Source organism: Dama dama, chromosome X (assembly GCF_033118175.1).
Source record: "Dama dama isolate Ldn47 chromosome X, ASM3311817v1, whole genome shotgun sequence".
Taxonomy (NCBI): domain Eukaryota; kingdom Metazoa; phylum Chordata; class Mammalia; order Artiodactyla; family Cervidae; genus Dama; species Dama dama.
Window position 1 is genome coordinate 140,854,339 of NC_083714.1, and position 23,887 is coordinate 140,878,225.

Here is a 23,887-nt window from a genome sequence, read left to right on the forward strand (position 1 = left end):
TGATTATCTCAATAGATGCAGAGTTCTTTACAGAGGCCAACCACCAGAGGTCAGTGCCAAACAGGGATTTGGCAAATCTTGACCAGCTTCCCCAAAAAAGAGGAAGACCGAACTGAGCTGATAGAGACGACTTCAGGAGTAGAAAAGAAATGCCAGGAGCTTCAGACATGGTGAGGTCATACTGGAAAAGCCACCGAAAAAAATGGCAAAGAAGAGAAATAAGGCTGTCAGTAGATCCACAGAGTTGTGCAGTCATCACTATCATGAATTTGAGAATGTGGCCTCACTCCAACAAGACATCCTGTGACAATATGCAGTCACTGCCCATCTTCTCTCAGCTCCCCCAGCCCCTGGGGAAGCACTTACCCAATTTCTGTCTCTATGGATTTGCCTATTTTGGACATTTCCTATAAATGGCATCAGACAACATGTGGTTTCTTGTGACTGGCGTCTTTCACTGAGCATCTGGTTTCCAAGGCACATCCATGTTGTCCTGTGTGACAGTACTCCATTCCTTTCTAAGGCTGAATAATACTCCAGTGTATGGCGATAGCCCATTTTATGTATCCATTCAACAGCTGATAGATTTGGGGCATTTCGGAACCCACCTTAGGACTCAATACATATTAGTTGTTCAAAAAACATCTGTCTATTAAGTAGAAATTGTGAATTGAAGAAGATAGTTGAGATAAAGGGATTTTATTTTCTTATGCTCTAATGATTTCCATTTTCAGGTCAATTTCATAAGGTACCTCTTCAAGATTCATACTACAATGGACAGAAGATCCTATGGACAGACACAGAGGAACAAAGGGCTAGCAGAGGTGGTAGGGAGTGATATCACTGTTTCACTTAGGAGAACTACATAAACGGTACCGATACATAGGCGTTCTGATTTTACATCTTCTGGATAGGAAGTAAGTGAAGTGAAATCGCTCAGTTGTGTCCAACTTTTTGTGACTCCATGGACCGTAGCCTACCAGGTTCCTCCGTCCATAGGATTTTCCAGGAAAGAGTACTGGAGTGGGTTGCCATTTCCTTCTCCAGGGGATCTTCCTGACCCAGGGATTGAACCCAGGTCTCTTGCATTGCAGGCAGACGCTTTACCATCTGAGCTACCAGGGAAGTCCAATCCTCAGGGAATAGGAAGTAAAAATAGAATTAATTTCTGTGTTAACTATTGTACACACTTCATGAAAATTTTTCCACCTTTGATTTCTACTAAAGGTTTTTTTTTCCCCTAAGGATTCTCCAAAAACCTGGTGTTGGTGGTAATATTATCTTTTAATCCCCCTAGGTTTTACTTATTTTTAAAATTGAACTATAGTTGATTTACAATGTCATGTTAATTTCTGTACACAGCAAAGTGACAGTTATATACATATATACACTCTTCTTCATATTCTTTTCCATTATGGTTTATGCCAGGACACTGAATTTAGTTCCCTGTGCTCTATGGAAGGACTTTGTTGTCCAACTATTCTAGACGTAATCGTTTGCATCTGCTAACCTGAAACTCCCAGTCCATCTCCCCCCACCCTCCTTGGCGACCACAAGTCTGTTCTCGATGTCGATGAGTCTGGTTCTGCTCCACAGATGGATCCCTCTGGGTCATATTTCAGATTCCACATATAAGTGATATCTCTTTCTGACCTACTTCACTTAGTACAATAATCTCTAGGTCCATCCATGTTGTTACAAGTGGCATTATTTCATTCTTTCTTTATGGCTGAGTCCACTGTGCTATGTATTGCCTCTTCTTTATCCATTCATCTGTCAATGGACATTCAGGTAATTCATATTATAGATTTACTTCCCTGTGTATTTATTATATGCTCATGATGTGAAATGAAGCATTTTAATGATTAACTTCATGATTTACAGCAATGGTGATTGACAGATAACTCCAAATGCTTCTAATTTAGCTGCACACTTAAAAAATGGTTAAGAAGCAAAGAAACAAACAAAAAAAACTTAACTACCATCCATCTTAGCCTTCAGATGGTATCTAAACCTTAGAAGTGAAATATTATAGCCAGTATTTATAAAAAGTAATTATAAAAGAAGGACTAATGCAACCATAACATAATATAACCACATAGCCATGGATATATGATAAATCTAAACAGCAACTTAACATCAGAACTATTACAGTCGCAAAAGTTTCACTCCTGGTATTCACCATTTATGACCAAGATGGCAGGCTGAGCGAGCTTACCACGACTGCCCACCTTGGTCACAGACTACTTTCCCAGGACTGAGGTGATCACTCCCGTGGAGCCGGCAGGGCCGCTGATTTACTTCTAACAAGCAGAACAAGCCAGAGTGAGGGGTTATCCCTTCCCCGACTGGATTACAAAGACGGCGACTCGCATTGTGTCAGCAACCTGTCTCTCTTGCTGGCTTTGCTGAAGCGAGCTGCCACGGGGAAGGGTCCATCCATGTGGCCGGGAACTGAGGGTAGCCTTGGGCCAGCAGCCCAGGGAGAACTCCGTCCTGAAAACCGCCACACAAATGTGGGCTCCGAAGTGGATGCTAACCGTAGCTGATGCCTGTGGCCCTGGCTGACAGAGAGATTACCGCCTTTGAGGAGCCCTGAGCCAGAAGTCAAGCCCAGACTCCTGGTCCACAGAGATGATGACACAACGAAGTGTGTGATTCTAAGCCAGTAAGTTTGGAGTACTCTGTTAGACAGCAAGTGACAGCTAAGAGCAAACGGAGCACTGCTGTGCATTTTGACTACGCCTGTGACCCCTGGCTTAACATCAGTTAGTACTGCTTAATGGAATTGACATACAAGTTGTTATACCGTGAATCGTTGGCTGTTAGGACGACATTTTTCAGACTCTGCCAAAACAAGCCTTCTGCCTTGGGGTTGTCAGGCCACTGGAGGATGGAACTCTTGCAGATCCTCTGCCGCAGCCTCAAATACTGCGAATGCTGCAACACTGGCTCTAGCAGAATAAAGACAATCACGTCCATGTTCTCCTCCATTAGCCTCTGCAAGGCCAAGTAGAATGCCGTTTTAAAATTCCAGTTTTTGGCATATTTTTTGGTTAGAACAAATATTGTTTTCTTGCTTTGGTTGATGCTCTGCATGAGGTTGTCGATGATGGCTAGACCCGGGTCCCAATCCCTTTCCTCTAAACACAGGAGCACGTTCTTATCCTCACTCTCTTCCAGGTGGAAGCGCAGTTCATTGATCACCCAGTCTGTGACAGAAGCATCTTTGGTGTCATAAGAAATGTAAGCATCGTAGAAAGTCTGGGATGTGGACAGAGATCTGTAGCCTTTGACCTTAGCTAAGCACACATGATAGATAAACCAAGCATCCCAGTAAAACCAGTGGTGGGCCAGGGCAGCCAGCATCACTGAGATGGTGACAGAAAAGGTTAAGAAACAGAATATGGCTGCAATGGTATCTGAAACACAAGTGGTGAGGTCTAGACTCACAATGCTCTTGCCTTCTTGATCCCCAGGACTGGCACAAATGACATCTGTCAGTCTGGGAATCCTGACGTTCAGATTTGCGTCCATCCATTCTCGAAAATCTCCTAAGTCACAGGTACAGTCAAAAGGGTTACCCCCTAGCTCCAAAACGGTTAACTTGGTGGCGGTCTTTGTTTCAAACGTGGATCTGTTGAGCATCTTGAGCTGGTTGGAGCTCAAATCAAGGTGTACCAGGCTGCTGGCTCCAGAAAGAAAATCGGATGGCAGGTGGGAAATCCTGTTTCGACTCAGTAGCAGCGTCTCAAGAGAAGATGCAAATGTAGATAGGCTATTGGTTAAAAAGAACAGCTGGTTTCCACTTAAGTCAAGCAACCTGAGGTGAGGGAAATATTCCAGTAATGACCAGTTAAAGAAATTTAACACGTTATCATTTATATATAGGTCAGTGAGAGTCCTGGGCAAGTTAAGGAAGGCCTGACTGGAGATATGCCGAAGGTTATTACGGGCTAAATGAAGCCGGGTCAGATTGGTGAGATTTTGAAAAATTTGCCAATACCTGACATCTTGAGCATTCCACAGAAGGTCAAGGCGGTTTCCACTGAAGACTAATTCTCCCAGGGATGCACTTTTCAGTTGTGTTTCTGTTAAAGTAAAAATGTCATTGTTGCTCAAGTTTAAAACTCTCAGGTTAGTTAAATGTTCAATAAATCCTAGACGGTGCGTTACCCCTGCTATACGGAAATAATGTGCATTGTAGCTGAGATCGAGAACTTCTAACAACGGCAATTCACTGAAAGCAGCATCATCATCAAAGTCTAGTCTATTGTTTGTCAAATCCAAATACTTGATACTAGACAAACGTGAAAATTCCGTGCCATTTAACACTTGGCCATTGCCATTTGAAGACAGATTTAAACAGGAAATGTTTCCAAAATCTTTAAACTGGTTTACCCCAATAAAGAAAATACTGTTCAAGCTTAAATCTAAGGCATTGCCAAGACGTGAACATTCTGTCTTTATTAAAGGATTGGTGTTATGATAAAAATTCGAATGTGGGTCAAATTGAATATTGGCTGAGCGTCGCTTCAGGATATGACTTTGGAAAGAGGTCCTATTTGCATCACATTTCTCGGTGTCACTGACCAAGGGCGATATTCTGTTTTCTGACAAGTAAATGATTTTCAGGTTGGGGAACCACTGGAAAATGCTAAAATCAATCTGCTTAATAAAGTTAACACCCAAGTTTATAGTCGTTAAATTTGAGAGGTCCTGCAGGGGCTTGAAATGTTCCTTTCTAAGTTCCTGGAACACATAACCTCTTAAGTGCAACATCTGGAGAGATATGAGCTTTGAGAAATTTTTGGAAATGTTAATGTACTGAGGATATTTTTTCAGTTCGTAGTTGTAAGACAAATCAAGTATTTCTAAGGAGGGCAATTTTGTCAAAAATTCCCCCGAGGCTATTTCGTCCATTAAATAGTTGAATTCAAGATCCAGCACCTTCAGATTGTGCATGTTGTCAAACCAGCTGGCAGGAACCTTCCGGAGCGAAGTGCTAGAGAGGTTTAGGTATCGAAGTTGGGTCAGGGTTTGAAAAGCAAGAGGGTGTATCTGAATTGAAGCACCTCCTTGGCAAGGTACACAGGGAAATGGAGCGTTAAAACATCTCGGGCAGTTTCCGCTTAAATCTAGTACTCTTAAATTGCTCAGTTCCTTGAAGTCTTCTTCACTGACGTTTCCGATATGGGTATTGCTAAGGTAGAGTTCTGTTAGCGAGCTTGGCAGGCTGGGTGGCACGCTGTGAAGGGGATTAAAAGATAACGACAGCACCTTCAACTTGGTAAGGTTTTGGAATGCTCCATTTTCTATGCTAAATTTTTTATCACAAGCAAAATAACAGTTCCAGCCCAAATAGAGACTTTCCAGTTTCCCCAGTCCAGAAGTGTTCTTTTTCGTTAACGTAATTATGTTGTTTTGAATTAGACTAAGTTCTTTCAAAGATTCTGGCAAACCAGCCGGTATTTCTTGCAACTGGTTGTCTTCCAGCAGTAACTCCCTTAGGTGTTTGAGGTTGAGAAATGCCCCGTCTGTAATAGTCACAGCTTTCTTTACAGCAGGATTTCCACTCTGGGACTTGGCATTATGGTTCAGGTTGATTTTAGTCAGATTTTGCAGCCCCTGAAATGATTCATTTGTTATGCATGTGATGAAATTATCAGACAGATCTACTTCTGTCACATCTTTGTCCACTGTTTGGGGTACTTCCTGTAATCGACGACTGTTACATTCTGCAATAAAAGAGCCATTTTTGTTTTTCACATCACAAGGATAGCTTCGAGGATAACTGGCTTCAGTGAAGAACTCACAGGAATCAGAGATTAGCAGCAAAAGGCAGGTCAGAAGCAAAAAGTGAAGGGTCATGTTTTCCTAAGGAAAATCAAAGTGGAGTCACAATGTTAGACTGGCAATATTTTCTAGGCATTTCAGGATGAAATTCACAGTGCTTTGATCATACTTTGAATGAGTTTTGAAGTAGGAGTTCTCTGAACAGTTAACAAAATTGCAGTAAGTTAAGTTCAGAATGATTTTTAGTTTTTCACCCTGTTCAGCTTCTTGATGTCCCAAGAAGCAAAAGATGAAGCTATCTGAGATGTGATGACAAGAAAACCTGAAAAGCTTTGGCAGAAGCACACATCAAGATGCCCCACCATCACAGTGGGCCTGATGTTGGATCCTGGCTATGGTTCATGCCAGACCTATAGCACAGCAAGCTATATGTCTGTTGCTTCAGTCTATTAATACAACTCGAGGAAACTCTGGTCAGCCCCAAGGAGAGTCCAGATCCAGCTTCTTCTAGGCCATCCTTCAAGATTTCCAAGCCAGAGTCTCTCTATCTTATCTACACAACCATATATTTTATTGATATTTCCCACAATCTGTCTATACCTCTATGATGGTATATATCAAATTCTCTCATGTCCCAGCATGACAGGAAAGTGGACACTTTCTGTCTATAATAATAGCAAAGTGTCACATGTTATGCTAAACATGAACATTTTCTCACCCATGTTTATTTCCCAATAATACAATGCAATAGGTTCCATTATTATCCATAGGTTGTAAGTGAGACTCAAACTCAGAGACTTAACTAACTTTCAGAAGGATAATACACTGCAGAGGTGAGACGAGTCCATCAGATTTCAACATGGTGCTTTTTTAGCCACTAACCATCATGCTACACAATTTCATTTTGAAATCTTTATGTTAGAATACCTCTTCAAATGTAGACAACACTCAAAAAGTTTTTTGTAGGGAGGCTTCCACTTATATATCCCTTATCATACAAACACTGGTATTAATAGCCATTCTTTCGCTTTTGTAAACTTTTGTGGACAAGACATGACGTTTAATGTTCTTTTACGTACTCTGTACCGTTTAGTCGAGTGTCTCGCTTTCTGTGACTCTTCCTTAACGGGGAGCTGAAAATATTATTTTGGTAATTATACAAAGCAATAAAGATTAATGTGATTGGTATGATCAAGGGTTATAGTAAAAAAAAAAAGAAAAAACTCTCAAAATCGTATTTCACTGAGTGTGGAGACCAATCTTTACTAAACTGTATTTTTCACTAAAATCCAACTCATCTCCTTAGCGCGAGTTACACCAAGTACGTGCTTTCTTTTTAAATTCTCCTAAAATTTAGGGTTAGTGAACTAACAGTTCACTACTATACCCTTCCTACAATATAAAACACTTTCATATGGATGTTGACAATTCTGAGGATCAATAATTATTGCCCATTCATAACAGCCAAGGAAAAGCCAGCTCCTTATGAGATCAAAGTTAAAGTGGAACAGAACTTGCAGGCATTTTCAGTTACCTGTAGTTATTTCCAAATACAGCACCATCAAGGTGCCACTGTTTAATGTTTAGCTTTTACTGAAAGAAAGCCTGGCTTTACATGGGGTAAGCAGAATTTTAAGGTGATCCCTATGACCTTTGCCCCTGGTATTACTCCTGTAATTACATTATATGACAAAAAGATTATCTAGATGGGCCTAATATAATCATACGTGCATGCCAAAGTGGCTTCAGTCATGTCCGACTCTATGCGACCCCGTGGACTGTAGCCTGCCAGGCTCCTCTGTCCAAGGGATTCTGCAGGCAAGTATACTGGGGTGGGTTGCCATTTCCTTCTCCAGGAGATCTTCCTGGTCCAGGGATCAAACCCATGTCTCTTTATGTCTCCTGCATTGGCAGGTGGGTTTGTTACCACCAGCACCACTACGCCTTTAAAAGCAGAGTGTTTTCCCTGGCTAGTGGCCAAGGGAAGCATCAGAGGGATCGGAAGCCAGAGCAGAAATGGACACATCACTGCAGACTTGAAGCTGGAGTGGGTGGGTCTCTAGCAAAGAATGCAGGCATCCTGTGAAAGCTGAGAGTGGCTCCCTGTTGACAGCAAGGAAATGGGGGCCCTGATCTGACAACCCAAAGAACTGAAATTGAGGGACAGCCCAAATGAACTTGGAAATAACTCCTAAGCCAGAATCTAGTGATAAGAGTCCAGCTGGCCAACACCTCGACTTGAGTCTCATGAGACCTAGAGCAGAGAATCCACTTAAGCCCACCCAGTCTCCAATGCCCAGAAATTTAAGCTAATAAATGAGCATTGTTTGAAGGGTTTAAACATGGGGGTTATTTGTTATGTGGCAATGGAAAACTAATACATCTAAAAACGTGTGTGAAAAGATGCTTCATGGCAACGTCTCCGTTGGGAGAAACACATATGCCAAGAGGGTAATGAACCTTAGGGAAGCAAGGAACTTGGGTAGGTAACCCAGACAACACTGTGTTTGCTTGCCACCTAAGCAGATCTCAGCCTATGTGATTTTCAAGCGTGAACATCGCTAGATTTGGAAGTCATTTCCTGACTCTTCCTTGTCCTTTTCTAGCTAGTAGCCTGGGGCGGGGGGCAGTGCTAGTGTTAAAGAGCCCGCCTCCCAATGCAGGAGACATAAGAGACATATACACCATGGAATATTACTCAGCCATTAAAAAGAATTCATTTGAATCAGTTCTAATGAGATGGATGAAACTGGAGCCCATTATACAGAGTGAAGTAAGCCAGAAAGATAAAGACCAATACAGTGTACTAATGCATATATATGGAATTTAGAAAGATGGTAATGATAACCCTATATGCAAAACAGAAAAAGAGACACAGAAATACAGAACAGACTTTTGAACTCTGTGGGAGAAGGTGAGGGTGGGATGTTTCAAAAGAACAGCATGTATATTATCTATGGTGAAACAGATCACCAGCCCAGGTGGGATGCATGAGACAAGTGCTCGGGCCTGGTGCACTGGGAAGACCCAGAGGGATCGGGTGGAGAGGGAGGTGGGAGGGGGGATCGGGATGGGGAATACGTGTAAATCTATGGCTGATTCATATCAATGTATGACAAAACCCACTGAAATGTTGTGAAGTAATTAGCCTCCAACTAATAAAAATAAATGAAAAAAAAAAAAAAAAGAGAGACTCGGGTGTGATCCCTGGGTCAGGAAGATCTCCTGGAGCAAGGAATGGCAACCCACTCCAGTATTCTTCCCTGCAGAATCCCATGGACAGAGGAGCCTGGCGGGCTGCAGTCCATGGGGTCGCACAGAGTTGGACACGACTGAGACATTTTAGGAGGCACGCACGCACAGATTATTAGTTAACTCACAGACATAAATGAAACACAACCACGTTACAAGAACTCAGGGGTGACACAAAGAAGTGAGACTAGAAGAGCCTTAAAACAGGAGGATTCCATCTCTTCACGGAGGCTGGGAAAGGTTTCCCTGAGGAAGTGAAACTTGAGCTGGGATTTTCAGGTTGATTTGGCATGAAGAAGACAGAAAGATGTCAAAAGAATGTCTCAGCATATGCAAAGGCCCTGCGAGCATTCCTTTGAGTTTCCCACGTGGTGCCGCCACAGGAGCCCTGGACAGCAAACAAGAAGGGTGTGGTGTGGGCCGGAGACAAAGCCCAGCAGGTTTCAAATCCTCAAAGCCCACTGACACCTGTGGGGAACTGCTTGCAACAGCAGGACTCAGAATAAGAAGTAGGACCAAGAGGACTGGAAGGGCACGTGAGAGCCGACGTGGGCAGAGAGCCTCAGCACCTCCATGTCACTACCATCAGCAGACATTTCTCAGGCCTCATCTGAATGAGCATGTGACTGTAAGGGCCTGAAAGAAAGTCACGGATGTAAGCATCCATGAGTGTGGATTTTGATCTTGATCTGAGGAGCAATGCAAGCCTCTGAAGACTCTAAGCAGGGTGGTGCCATGCTCATCATTCTACAGTAGTCTCTGGCAAGAGAGCACAGACCTTCAGGAGAGTGTATTTTTCACTGATTCTACTGTGTAGGTGAGGCTGTAGGGAATCAAGTATTCCTATATTTTACTTGGAGGGGTCTAAATTAGGGCCATCTCTAAGCTGGAGAGAAATTTGTAATATCTATTAAAATTAGAGAGACATACTTAGAACTTAACAATTGCAATTCTAGAAGTAGACCACAAGAGAGACCTTCACATACACAAATGCCTATCTACAAGGATATTCCATGCAGGGCTGTCAGCAATAGCAAAATATTAGAAATAATCTAGAGGCCTATGAGTCATGCTCTGGTTAAATAAAGCAGGATGTCATAGTCATACAATGGAATACTATACAGCCATTAAAAGTAAAAGGTAGCTCTACATTCATTTATTCATTCAAAAATATTTACTAAGCATATACTTTATCGGGGGGAATATAGCAATGAGTAAAACTGATGAAAATATCTGCCCATTTGGAGCAGTATGTTAGATGGTGGAAAGTACTAGGGAGAAAATGAAGGGAAAGGGGATGGTCATGTAGACTGTCCCTCAGTTGGGATGTGTCTGATGTCTTTGTCAGGATTAGACTGGGGTAACGGGTTTGGGGGAGGGCAATCTCCGAGGTCAAAGGCCACTCGAGTCACAGCTCAGCAATGGCACATACATGACTTTCACTGTTGGTGCGGAGCTTGATCACCTGGCTGAGGTAGTGCCTGTCAGCTTCCTGTTATAGATTAATAAATGATACAAAAAATATTTTTACAAATCTCATGGGGAACAGGTGGCCAGGCAAGCTGGTTGCAGACTCTTCCCTTCATGCAGTACACAGAGTACTGTTAGTAGGTGAGACATTTCTATGTGGGTACTTGGGTGGGTTGGGGTGGGGGTGTCCCCAGGACAGGACGGTGCCGTGCAGCCTCTTTAGTCTCAAGTTCACGCCTCAACGTCTGATTCCAAACTCAATTATCACACAACCCTGAGCAATTGAGGAGAAAAGCCTCTAGGTGGCGCTGGAGACCACAAGAAGAGCCGTTTGACACTTGATGAATACTGAAGCTTCACTACTTTGGCCACCTGATGCAAAGAGCCAATTCACTGGATAAGACCCTGATGCTGGGAAGGATTGAAGGCAAAAGAAGGGGACGACAGAGGAGGAGATGCTTGGATGGCGACTCAATGGACATAAGTTTGAGCAAACTCCAGGAGATGGTGAAGGACAGGGAAGCCTGGTGTGCTGCAGTCCACGGGGTCACAAAGACTCGGACACAGCTGAGTGACTGAACAGCACCACCATGGCCTCCCAGAGCATCTGAGGCAACGTAGGGGCTAGGCCATGGAAATGAGCAGAATGTTGAAGAGAGGATTTCTAAGTGAAGAGCTTGAGGTTCCTAACTCCAGCCTCCCAAAAGAGTGTCCTGAGCTAAAAACAGGATTTGACAAATTCCAAATAACTTCAATTTGAAGAGAAGTACATGGATGGGAAGAGTGGGAGGTGGGAAGTAGGCAACTAGCAAAGATCTTAAAGAGAAAGCCTGATAGTTCAAGCCTCTCCACCTACCTCAGGGCCTCGGAGAGGCAAAACAGACTGCAAATGCTCATCATCCATAGAGCGAACCCTAGCTCACAACATCCACTGGCCCCTGAGGTGAGAGGGCAGAGCCTAAAGCCCTGGGCAGCAAAAGCCCCACCTCCATAGCCAAGTTCTTCATCTTAGTCACACCCATGCCTCTGGCTTCCAAAAGTCTTGGCTCCAAAAGGACCTCAAAGGGAACCAGATCCCAGAAAACTAAGAAGGGTATGCAAGAGAATTTATTCCCTTAGTGAATAAATGAATAATACATAATGAAAAAAACCATTTGGCCTGGCAGAAGAAAAATGATAACTCTGCAAATAGAGAAATGGCAACTACGTGGAAGAAGAAAAAAAAAAGAGAAATAGCAACTCTGAAAATAGAAGGGAAAGGGTCAATTATGCAAATAGGATAGAAAGTTAAACTATGCAAATAAAGCTGGGAGAGAGAGAGGGACAGAGAGAGACAGAGAGAGACACTTCTGTTGTTTGAGGCTAACAGCTGAAGGTACCCATTAAAGTGAGAGCAAAGGGCTAGGATTCTACAAGGTGAGAAAGGGCATTAAGAGGAAAGCACAGCAGACATGGACTGTGTATGAACTTGAGGAAGACAGAAAGCAGATGGATGAGTGGTAGGTGGCACAGAAGAGCGGAGAAGGGCTAAAGCTGACCAGAGCGAGGTCATTTCATAGCAGGAAAGTGAAGTTGCTCAGTTGTGTCCGACTCTTTGCGACCTCATGGACTGCAGCCTCCCAGGCTCCTCCATCCATGGGATTTTCTAGGCAAGAGTACTGGAGTGGAGTACCATTTCCTTCTCCAGGGGATCTTCCCAACTCAGGGGTTGAACCCGGGTCTCCCGCATTGCAGGCGGATGCTTTACCAGTTGGTGAAGAATTCATAGCAGACAAGCCCACAGAAGACTCAGGAGCTGCAGACAGCAGTCACAGTGGAGTCACCAGTGGAGTGCCAGGTGGGGCTGCACAAAAGATGAGCTGGAAGTCTGCATGAGAAGTTATACCCCTCCTGAGTCCCTCTGTGATACTTACTACCTTGAAAAGTTGAATCCAGAGCCTTGGGTTCAGGAATTCAGGCGCCAAGTGAAGGCAGGGCTGAACTGTCACAAAGCAAATAGGAAGGTTAGAGCACCGTGTGTCTCTGGAGCACAGATCCCCGTTCTCTTCCCTCCTCTGGCCCTGGGGCCCCTGACATCCACCTGGTTCATAAATGCTCCACTCCACCCCCCAAGCAGGAGACTGGGGCACCTCATTGGGAAAATGGAAAGGCACAGTAACAGGGCCACAGTAGCAAAAATTAAGAGGACGCCCAAAAATGTAGTCATCAAGGTGAAAATAGTTTACCAAAAAATGAAAGTTCCTGATGGACCATGTATCAGTATGAAATAATGAGAGAATGGGACTCTGCATGTGCCATGCAGTAAGTCCCTTGCCTTCCCCCCATCCTGGCTCTGGTTCCAAGAAAACTCACTTTACCAAAATAGGCCCCCAGCCTGTGGGCCAGAGTTCCTCACTATGACTTTTAAAAATAGAATGCTAAAATATTATGCATCCTGACTGCCAAGCTGTTGGGGACCCTACCTGACCCAAAGGTAGGGCCTCACTCCCCTCACCTTAGCCCTGACCCTGAGCCACCAAAGAGACCTGTGACCACAGTGGGGCACCCAGCCCAAAAGTTTGCTCCCATCCTAGGCTGGGACCCATCATTTGGAAGGCCTGTCCTTGCAACTGAAACATCTCATCAGCTGTTTGGGGCTCCATGCTTGAGTACGAAGTAACAGTCAGCACCAGTCAGCTGGTATTTACCCAGCTCAAAGAGAGATGCACACAGGCAAATAAATAAATAAAAGGAAAATCACAGACATAGGAATTGGGAGAATCAGGTCTTCTGGTCACCAGGACAGTGGCTGATGGTTTACATTCTGAACACAGGTCCTGTCTTGTACGGGTGCTCAATAATCTCTCTGCAGTTCTGAAATCCTTAAAAATCTGAGCACCAGAAGATTTGGGGTTTTTTTCCTAACTTATTTGACAGCAAAAGCTGATCTGAACTGAGCTAAGGCTACTAAAATTTTTACTTATCTACTTATGGGAGCTCTCTGGTTTCAGAGCAGAAATTACCCACGTGCATGATCGTCAGGGCTGCTGTGGACCCATCTAAAGTGTTTTATAATAAATCCTCTATGTACTATGATGGCATCACCAACTCAATGGACATGAGTTTGAGCAAGCTCCGGGAGACAGTGAAGGACAGGGAAGCCTGGCGTGCTATAGTCCATGGGGTCGCAAAGAGTCAGACACGACTTAGCAACTGAACAACAAAACTATCTTCTCTCGCTACAGTGCAAATTCTGAACTTTGACACAATTATAGCCTACAGGTTTCAGGCAATGGATTGTAATTCAATAATTAAATCTCCTTCACTGGAAACCTATTAGCAATTCCTGAACTGTGCTTGGCACATGTCAGATCAGAAAAGAGAACGTGGTTGTCGACAGCACCGAGTTTCGACTTTGTGGGCCTGAGATGCTTTGGCCTTTACCAACCTCTTCCTCCATAAAAAACAAAATTAGTAAAAAATTATATGTTATGACCACATTGGCATAAAGACAAATATAACCCAGACTGGAATATATTCACTCTTCTGCAGATTTTAAAAACAACTAAAGTCTTTGCTTAAAGTGTCATGGCCCCAAGGTCTTATGTCTTTTCTGACCAAACAAAGACTGGCCCTGGTTGTCAATGGTGGTATCCTGGGGCTCAGACCAGGTCCCAGGAAAGTAGTCAAGATAAATAGGAGATATTTGCTGAAAAGTAAGGTAAGTATTAGGTTGGGAGAGGCTGAAGGGAAGGCCTAGGGTTGAGTGGAAGTGGCAGAATAGAGGATCAGAAAAGGACAGTGTTGCAGGTTGAATTGTGTCACCCCAAAATGATATGTTGACGTTTTAGCTTCTCCATGTGAATGTGACTATGTTTGGAAATAGAGTCTCTGTAGTTGGAATCAAGCTAAGGTGAGGTCATACTTAGACTTGTTCAGTTGCTAAGCTGTATCTGATCCTTTTGCGACCTTATAAACTGTAGCCCGCCAGGCTCCTCCACCCATGGGATTTCCCAGGCAAGCATACTGGAGTGGGTTACCATTTCCTTCTCCAGGGGATCTTCCCCACCCAGGGAAGCCCCATACTAGACTCAAATGAGCCCTCATCCAATGACTGCTATTCTGATAAGAAGAGGGAAATTTGGATACAGACGAGGGAAGAGAGCCATGTGGAGATGGAGACAGAGACCAGAGTGATGTGTCCACAAGCCAAGAAACATCAAGGATTGCCAGCCACCACCAGAAGCTGGGGAGAAAGGCACAGCCCAGATTTTCCCTCACAGCCTCCAAGAAGGAAGCAACCTTATTGATAACACCTGGGTTTCAGACTTTTCGTCTCCGCAATTGGTAGAGGATATATTTCTGTTGTTTTGAGTCACTCAGTCGGTGGTAGCCCCAGGAAACAGAGAGGAAGAGCAGAGAGCAGGGGAGTAAGAGCTGACCAGCGGACCCCATGGCTGAGCCAAGTTCGAGCTGCTAGATACAGCTCTTTGACCACGGCAGTGAGCTCTCTGCATAGCACACCCTGCCGGCAATGGTCCCGTCTACACGGTCTCCATCTTTCACTGCGTGTTGCTTTGCAATACCCAATGGGAAAAAAAAATCAAGAACCTATTTCTTTAAAGAAAGCATATGAATCACACACAACAAAAGAAATTTGCTTCACATCCCACCCCATGCTGAATAAAGCATTGCTTGCTATTGAAGCAGTCATTTCACAACTGTTTTCCTGGTTTCCACGGCAAATCAGTTCTCTGGTTGGGTCCATGGTGTACGATAATCCAGTCCTCTTTTTCCCTCATAGCTCAGTCAGTAAAGAATCTGCCTGCAGTGCAGGAGACCCAGGTTCAATTCCTGGGTGGGGAAGATTCCCCTGGGGAAGGAAATGGCAGCCCACTCCAGTGTTCTTGCCTGGAGAATCCCATGGATGGAGGAGCCTGGGAGGCTACAGTCCATGGGGTCACAGGAGTCAGACACGACTTAGTGACTAAGCCACCACCACCACCCCATCCTAGGCTGCAAGCAGGTATGTCATGAAAATGCCCCCTCCCACCTCTCTCTTCTGGTGAGCTCCTGGTGACTCAGATGGTGAAGAGTCTGGCTGCAATGCAGGAGACCCAAGTTCGATCCCTGGGTTGGGAAGATCCCCTGGAGAAGGAAATGGCAACCCACTCCAGTATTCTTGCCTGGAGAATCCTATGGACAGAGGAGCCTGGCAGTCTAGTCCATAGGGTCACAAAGAGTAGGACATGACTGAGCGACTTCACCTCTCTCTCTGAAAACCTCCTTTGCTAAGATGTGATCTGCCTCACAGCATCTCCCCAGCTGCCCTGCTTTCTCAGAATGGATCCTGCTGATGCCCCCTGACACAAAATTGTCAAAGGAACCTATGGATTGTAAAAGATGGTGTATCTGCCCAACTGAATCACTGAGCTGTTTGGCCATGATGCAGGATTCCACTGGAACTAAATGCTTGCCAAACTGGAAACATTTTCTAACTTTGCATGGGTTCTAATGTCTTTGTAGTTGACTATGTTGACCACTGATATATTATGAAAGTAAATAGATAAAGAAGTGGCAGAGAGAATTTGTCACCTGAGAGGAAATTTACAGTAAATACTAGCTACTTGACTTGATCCATTCCACATTTGATGGATTCACTAACACCTTTGGAAGACCAAAGAAACCACTACCACATTAAATGCATGTATCAGTGAAGAGGTGGACCCTGATTTCATACACATAAAAATATGAAAAATTATGCTATTTGAAATCCAGCAAATATGGTAGCACACATTTGTTGAGTGCTTTATCATGAAGCAAACAATGGGAGCACAAATCATGTATTTTCTTGCCTGATCTTCATAAAAATCAGTGAGGTGGGTGCTGTCATAAGCCCTCATTTTACAGATATGGAGCCTGAGACTCAGAGGTTCATTTACCCAAGGTCAATCAGATGGTAGGTGGCACAGCAGAAACTGAGTCTAGAGGTACCCATGTAGGTGACAAGTTGGTACCAAGCGATGATCTGGTTTCAGTTATCAGCAGAAACACCACAGCCATACATGGAATCTTCTGAACTTAAATGGCTGGGGGTATTACCCACCTTGTCTTTCCATTGGTACTACAGAGCACTTACAGGTGCTCTGTAATTCCATAGAACAACTGGAAATCCACTGATTCTAGACATATTAGCCAACGAGTGGCTATTAACAATCATTTGAAAAGTCAACCCAGTCTGTACTAGGTAACACTGACCCAGAATCATGGGTTATGCATTTACATGTACTGTCTCTATAGCCTTGAAGAGTTATAAATTGGGAGTAATAATTTAAAAAACAACAAATCCCTCAGCAGTGTTCAATAGGTAAGCTGAACTCAAATGATATTTCACTGGAATGAAATCCCCCTCGATAGACCCCAGAGGTGATGCTGAGACGCACTTACAAATAATATCCAGCTGAGTTTCCAAGCTGACCCTGGGTCATGACACCCTCCCATGTCAGACAGATCCTGATCCTCTGTCAGTCTGCGTTTCCACAGGACTGACTTCTCTCTCATCAACACCTGTGCACTTTTTAGGATTATTACATGAAAGAACGAGAAGCAGACAGAAGAGTGGGCAACATCAAGTGTCCCCACCCCAATCCACAGCCTCAGCTTTGTGGATAAGGTATACGTGGAACTTTTATTTTGCTTTCTGGAATCAAGCTGAGAGGCTAATGAATAAGCTTCAGGTCTTCCTGGAGGCTTTGTCAGTCCCACTCCCAAAAGTCTGTGCTCCTTGTGGAAAAGACCAAATGGGATGTTCAGATGCTTCCCTAAGGTGGTGGCCCTTGACTCTGGCTGCACGCAAAGACACCTGGGAAGTTGAAAAGCTACCAATGCCCAGGCCCACTCCAGAGATGCTGATTCTATTAGTCTACGGTTCAGCCTGGACAGGGGGAGTTTTTAAAGTTCACTCTGTGGTTCTGACACATAGTCAAGCCTAAGAACCTCTACTCTTGAGACCGGGAGTCAGCAAGGTCCTTGCCTTCCACGCACCACCAATGACAGGGACGCGGGGCATTTTTCCAAGTTGAGTTTGATTTTATTCTGGTATCATTTTCTTATAATGCAATTATATTGGCTATCACAACAGTTTACAAATATCAAGTCGAAATGGGATAAGTTTAAGTGCAATTCCCTATATATCATTGGCCCTGCTGGCCTAATTCCTTCTGAGCCCTTGCAGTCATTCTGCAAAGCATCAGAGAATTTCAGGGCAGACTTAATTTACTTTCAAGATCTATAATGGGCAGTCACTGGATATAAAAAAAAAAAAATGAACTTCAAGAACTTACATATGTTAAATAGTGGTAAAAAATATCTCCAAGAACTTTGATAGGCACTAAATGATCATGGAAAAAATATACTAAAGTAAACATTGGATGAGATTCTCTGGAAATCAGTTTTTGCAATGGTGCTTAAATCGCATTCAATTTTCGAGCAAATACACGATTTTTAAAAAATAGTTAAGTTTTTCAACCTGACAGTTCTTGACAGTAACAAAAACTTACCATGTTCTAGGTCTAAACACTACAGAAGATAATTATAGCAACAGTAACATCTTCACTTAAACACTCTGAACAAGAAAACGTAGAAATACTAAATGCACCTGAAGCTCCTGGTAGGAGATGAAGTTCGGATTTTGCCTAGGCACCAGCAAGCAACCTGAGTGAACAAAGAGAGCTTGTCCTTTTCTGTAGAAATAGCAAAGAACAAACACCTCCCCTCCAGCCTTTTGGCTCTAGATGAGAATACTATTTCTGGCAGGACCGGATCAATTCCTTACTTGGGATTTGCTTCTTTTCCTCTTGAAAATGCTAAGACCATTGCGTTGGATTTCTGATATTTCCTGCACACCAGACCACTCCACCTACACTTAGAGCTGCTCCAAGACTTCGCCTTTTTATGCTCATCTGCCTGTTCACCACTTCTTTGGTCACAGTATTTGCCACCAAACCCTGTTTCATAGCCAGAAATCCTCTATTTTGTTGGCAAGCTTTGTTAAAAGAATAGAAGGGGCTTACCGCGCCTCTGGTGCTGTCCTAACTGCTCATTCTAGAACCTGCAGTGCTGCTGAGGGGCACCCTCTGTGCTGTCGGGTGTATGCACACAAAGAAACTAACCAACTTCCTAAAACTGGCCTCTTTACCAGCAGCAGAACCTCGCCTACGGTTTGCAGAAGCTTATATGGGAAGAAGGGAACTCGTGATTTCTTAACTGTTGCCAAATCATTTATTGACTAGGCTGTACAATTTCAAAACTGAAGTGGAGGGGGTGGAAAAAAGGCATTTATAAAATGATCTAAATATAACCCAAGCCAGATCGACCTGGCACGTTTTTGTGAGTTTGGGTTCATTTGTTTGTCCGGGTGGGTGGGTGGGTGGGCGGTGGCTGCAAGGATCCCCAGCAAAATGTTAAGAGCAGTGAGCTCTGGTGAGCAGGATGAGGGGGAAAGGAGGGAGAAATGGGTAAACTTCTCCTTAAATAAATTTTTGGGTGTTTTTCCCAACTTTACCACAAATGTATATTTGATTTACTGTTGCACAAACTCGCTTTGCTCATGGAATTCATGGATGTAGTTAAATAACATTTGCATGGCTTCATCTTTGTTCTGCCCATCTCTGGGACAGCCCTTGGTGAGGTGGGCATGGGTCCCCCCCCCACCACCATCTTCCTCCTGAGTGTCCCTGCACCCCAGCCAGTCCCCGGCATGTAGCATAAGCTCAGTACACCTTTGGTGAATGACTAAAGGGATGAGCAGGAGCATGAGGCAGGAAAATTTTACTTCGTGATCTGCTGATAAGTGGATTGCTTCTTAAGCGCTCAGAGAGAAGGCTCTAGAAGGTTTACCAAGAGCAGGAGTCAGCAAATGCCAGCATGTGGGTCAAACCTGGGCAGGGAGTAGAGAATGATTTTCACGGATGAACCTTTGCCATTGATCGGTTGAGAAAGAACACTATCTGTAAACTCCCACAAGGCAAAAGAATTCCAGAGAATTCCATTATTAATAGACTTATTAAAAACCCTGCATTTGATTAATATTTATAAAATTCTTATCTCTTTTCTTAACCTACATAATGCCTTCAATTGGCCTATTGTCCTACAAAGCCTAACATATTTACTTTACAGAAAATATCTGCTGACCCCTGGCCGAAAGAATAGTCTCGAAAGGGATATAATGTGGTTCACATTTCCCTGACTCTCCTTGAACTGGAGGAAGCCACTTGGAGGGCAGAGTGGATAGGTGGTTACATTTTCACACACACACATACACACACACTTTACCGTTATTATTTTCCTCAAGCCCATGGTCTGCCTCTCGTGCATAACCTCCAGATGACAACCTCATTACAAAAGCATGCCTTTCAGAACATGCAGGCTTGGCGGCAACTTCTGAACTGCCCTCCACCGGTCATTCAGGTGATTCATGGCCTGACACATGGCGTGAGAAAGATATCATAGATATTCCTATAATATCAGAGAACATGGCCTGTGGCTTCACGGACTCACCAAAAACCTGGGTTATAATCAACATGAAGGCCTCATCTGGCCACACCCAGTCCTCTTGCGTGTGTGTGTGTGTGTGAGTGTGTGTGCCCAGTCACGTCCGGTTCTTTGCAATCCCATGGACTGTAAGCCCACCAAGTTCCTCTACCCATGGGATTTCTCAGGCAAGAATACTGAAGTGGGTTGTCATTTCCTCCTCCGGGGGATCTTCCTGACTCAGGGATTGAACCCGTGTCTCCTGCATTGGCAGGCGGGTTCTTCACCACTGAGCCACCAGGGAAGCCCCACCCAGTCTCTTGGTTTCCGTTAAAACATTTGCTTAGAAATAAAGTTTAAGAAAGTAAGTCAGCGTGACTGCCAGTAGCAGAGCAGTGGAGCGTGCTCAGCCTTTCGAGAAAAGCCAGACACATGTGGCCTGGCCCCAGGCTCCAGAAATCACCCACCAGGCAGCTGGGATCACACAAAGCATGGCGCACACTCATGTTATACTTGCCAAGAGTCCAGTGCCTGTGCCAGGCAGCTCAGAAAAATGAGCTACTTATTCAAATCAAATGAGCCATCACAGGTTTTTCCACACAGCCAGTAACCAAAAAAGATGAAAATGAAAATGGAATCGACACCAGGTCAAAACAGTCACCATGAGCCAGAAGTTGATCCCACGTGCAAAGTGACCTTGAGGACCCAGCCCTCTGCCCGAGCCCAGAAATCTGCTTTCAGGGACCAGGTCTGCTCTCCCTGCCCTGGGAGAGCCCAGAGCTTCGGGCAGCTCTTCCCTTGTTCTTCCCCTCACCAGGCATGCAGACTCGGATCTTTGTTTGGCAATGGAGGTGATCAAGGGCTCCCACCAGGCAAACCCACCAGGCAGCCTGCATATTCCAGATGCACAAACCCCCCTCCAGGGCACATGAGCCTCTCTGAGCCTCAGTGTTCTCATCTCTCAAATGGGGAGAGGAATAACAGTATCCTTCTTGAACGGGGGCTGTGAGGATTAAATCCTGCTTACAGAACCCTCAGAACAGTCCCTAGCACAGAGTAAGCACTCCACAAGTAGAGTGGATTATTACTTCTCTCACTGTCATGGACTTCACTTGCCTCTGAGCTGCTGCCTGAAGTAGGCCCGGAGGGCCACTCCAGGTCTGGCCATGACCCTTCTCTCTGGCGTCCACGAGCATCAGCATGCTCACAGGGCCGTGAACGGCTTCTCCCCATCAAGGATGCAGCCAAGTCCCTCGTGTGGACCTACCCCATGGAGTCCTGGACCCAAGGCCTAGGACACCACCAGGTACTGGGAATGAGTTGTTTGTCTGAGAAAAAAAAAATCAACGTGAAATATATATATATTATATAATTATATATAATATATATATTTCACGTTGATATATATATATATGCTTAAATGGAAGGCGTTTTCTAAAAGAAATAGTTCTCAAGCAAAGGATTCAGATGAAGAAATACACAAGAGGATTCCTCTGCAATGATCAGATGTGACGTGAGCCCGTCCTGGTTTTAAACTGCGGTGCAGAGCTCCCGAGGGGACAACAAGCTGCCCTTCCTGACCGGAGGCGACACAGGTGGCACAGGCCGCAGGAAGCAGGTATTGTCAGTCTCCTGGACCTCCTCCTCTGACTCCCCAAATCCTGAGCCCCATACCCCACTCTTCCCGAGCGCTCTCAGTCTCAGCATTCACCCTGATTTATACTGCGCCCCCTATGCACATGCCCACCACAGAAGTTCTTCTCCAGCCGGGCTACCATTTCTCATTTTAAACTAAAGCTTAAAACTAGTCTAGATAACTCCTCAGTGCCAATTAGAAAATGACAGCATAAGAAGCCACCTGCCAATGTAGGGGTTACGGGTTCGATCCCTGGTCCAGGAAGATTCCACATGTCGTGGAGCAACTAAGCCCGTGTGCCACAGTTACCAAAGTTTGCTGAGAGCATGCTTCCTGTGGGCTGATGTAGCCCACATCAGGGTGCAGAGCTGGATAAGAGGAGGGAGGGCTGGATTCCAGGCTTGCTTGGCCATATGGCCAACTACCCTTGAGCAGTGGACAACCTAGGCAAGTATACATGGCGGCCCAGCTAAACACAACTCATTGCATCATGCTGAATGGGACCATCTCCCTTCAACAGCACATCTGACTGACCAAGAATGAGGACAAGGGAAGGTCTCTGCTGTTTTTGGCAAATTCCTTTCTTGAGTCAGGCACAGGTTGCATGCAGCCCAATCACCTGACAATCTCAGTCTTTCCATCAGTTGAAACCTCTTCCTGTCTTTCCTAAAGTCAGTGTCCCCCATATAATTGGCCAAGACATCAGAAAAACCCATAGCATTCTACAGCTAAAAGGGCCCCTCATTTCATGGATGAGGAAACTGAAGCCAAAGGTCAACAGTGCAACAGTGCTGGAGAGAACTCTCGTGGCTCCACTTCTGCTCCTGTGTTCTTTCAACTTCTCCCTTTGTTAACCTCCTAAGAAAGGATATGTTTCATAGCCACAGCTGACTTAGGCAGGGCTTACTGTGGGCCCGGAATTTTTCCTTGATTTCTTTACCTTGCACAGAAACCCCGTGATGGAGGGACTGTGACAATTTCCAATTTTCCTATGAAGAAACTGAAGCACAAAGAGGTTAAGAAAAGTCGTCTTCTGGACTTCCCTGGTGGTCCAGTGCATAAGAATCCACCTACCAATGTAAAGGGTTACAGGTTCGATCCCTGCTCTAGGAAGATTCCACATGTCACGGAGTGACTAAGCCCATGTGCCACAGTTATTGAAGCCGGTGTTCTAGAGCATGTACTCCCCAACAAGAGAAGCCACTGCAATAGGAAGCCCTTGCTTGTCACAACTAGAGAAAACCCACACGAAGTGATGAAGACCCAGCACAGTGAGGAAAAAAAAGTCGTATTCCTCTGGCTCCAGAATTGTGCTCTTACCCACTATCTAATATTCTAACCATGCACAGGATCCCAGACACTTATAAAAGCCACCTAATTCGACAAAGAGAAGATTGTTGGTGACACTGAACAAAGTAGCTTCCAATGTGGTAGAATCAAACGCTGGGTTCTAAAGGGCTAAACAAGTAGTGAGGGATGACAACAAACATGATCACCTTCCAGCACCAACCCCAGCACGCCAGAGGAACTTTCCAGAAGGAGTCCACCGATGATCCTCATCATGGTGGAGTGGGAACCCCTGAGCTGAGAAGCAAATTTCTCTGCAATCTTGATCCAGTCTTTCTCAATGTTTTCTCTCTGTAGCCTTGGACCCCAGTCCTCCTCCTCAGTTGACATGACTGCCCCTCACTGCTTGAGAAGGCCCCACACCCTGCCCTTCTTCCTGCTTCATGGCGAGGTCGGCGCTGGCCCCCACCTCCCCCGGCTCTGTGAATCACGGGAGTTGCATTTTGGGGTGGGTGCCTCCTAGCCAGAGGTGTTTGGGACCCAGCTGTCAGCAGCCTGCTCATCTCAGCCAGAATCCACGTGACCAGGCCCGCCCGGCAGATGTGTGCCCTGTCTTCAGTTCCCAGGCCCCTCCCTGCCTCTGGTGGCATTTAATCTCCTCCATCCCAGGCACCCACCTGAGGCTCCAGCCATGTACATTTCACACTGTTAAATTCACATTGTTAAAATCTCCACTTTTAGAGACAGAAGCATGCTTGCAAAGCTCCAGTAATTCGCTCCAATGAACCAAAAGCTCTGTAGAACTTGTCACGTTCTGTCTTGCACTGTATTTTGGTAGGTCCATTTTACCTCCTCTATCAGACAGTAAACCTTCTGAACCCAAGGGCTGGGTTTTTGGGTTTTTGGGTTTTGGCTGTGCTGTGTGGTTTGTGGGAT

General features: G+C 44.8%; 1 protein-coding gene across 9 annotated transcripts; it reads right to left on the reverse strand.

Annotated features, from left to right (window-relative positions):
- Positions 1–683: 683 nt before the first annotated feature.
- Positions 684–18,695, reverse strand: TLR8 (toll like receptor 8). Of its 9 annotated transcripts, XM_061135853.1 has the most exons (4): positions 18,570–18,686; positions 18,155–18,210; positions 12,432–12,499; positions 684–5,877 (listed from the first exon to the last, which is right to left on the reverse strand). In XM_061135853.1, exon 4 carries the CDS (start codon positions 5,869–5,871, stop codon positions 2,770–2,772), a length of 3,102 nt encoding a protein of 1,033 aa, XP_060991836.1. In that variant the 5' UTR covers positions 5,872–5,877; positions 12,432–12,499; positions 18,155–18,210; positions 18,570–18,686; the 3' UTR covers positions 684–2,769. The 9 variants fall into 9 exon arrangements, 7 of the variants coding, with proteins under 7 accessions (XP_060991836.1, XP_060991842.1, XP_060991838.1 ...); XM_061135859.1 differs by lacking the exon at positions 18,155–18,210 and having other exon boundaries at positions 12,435–12,494; positions 18,570–18,692; XM_061135855.1 differs by lacking the exon at positions 18,155–18,210 and having other exon boundaries at positions 12,432–12,494; positions 18,570–18,692.
- Positions 18,696–23,887: the final 5,192 nt, after the last annotated feature.

Excerpts from the sequence above, each read along its gene's own strand:
- TLR8 (XM_061135858.1), bottom strand. The coding sequence starts at position 5,871 with ATGACCCTTCACTTTTTGCTTCTGACCTGCCTTTTGCTGCTAATCTCT.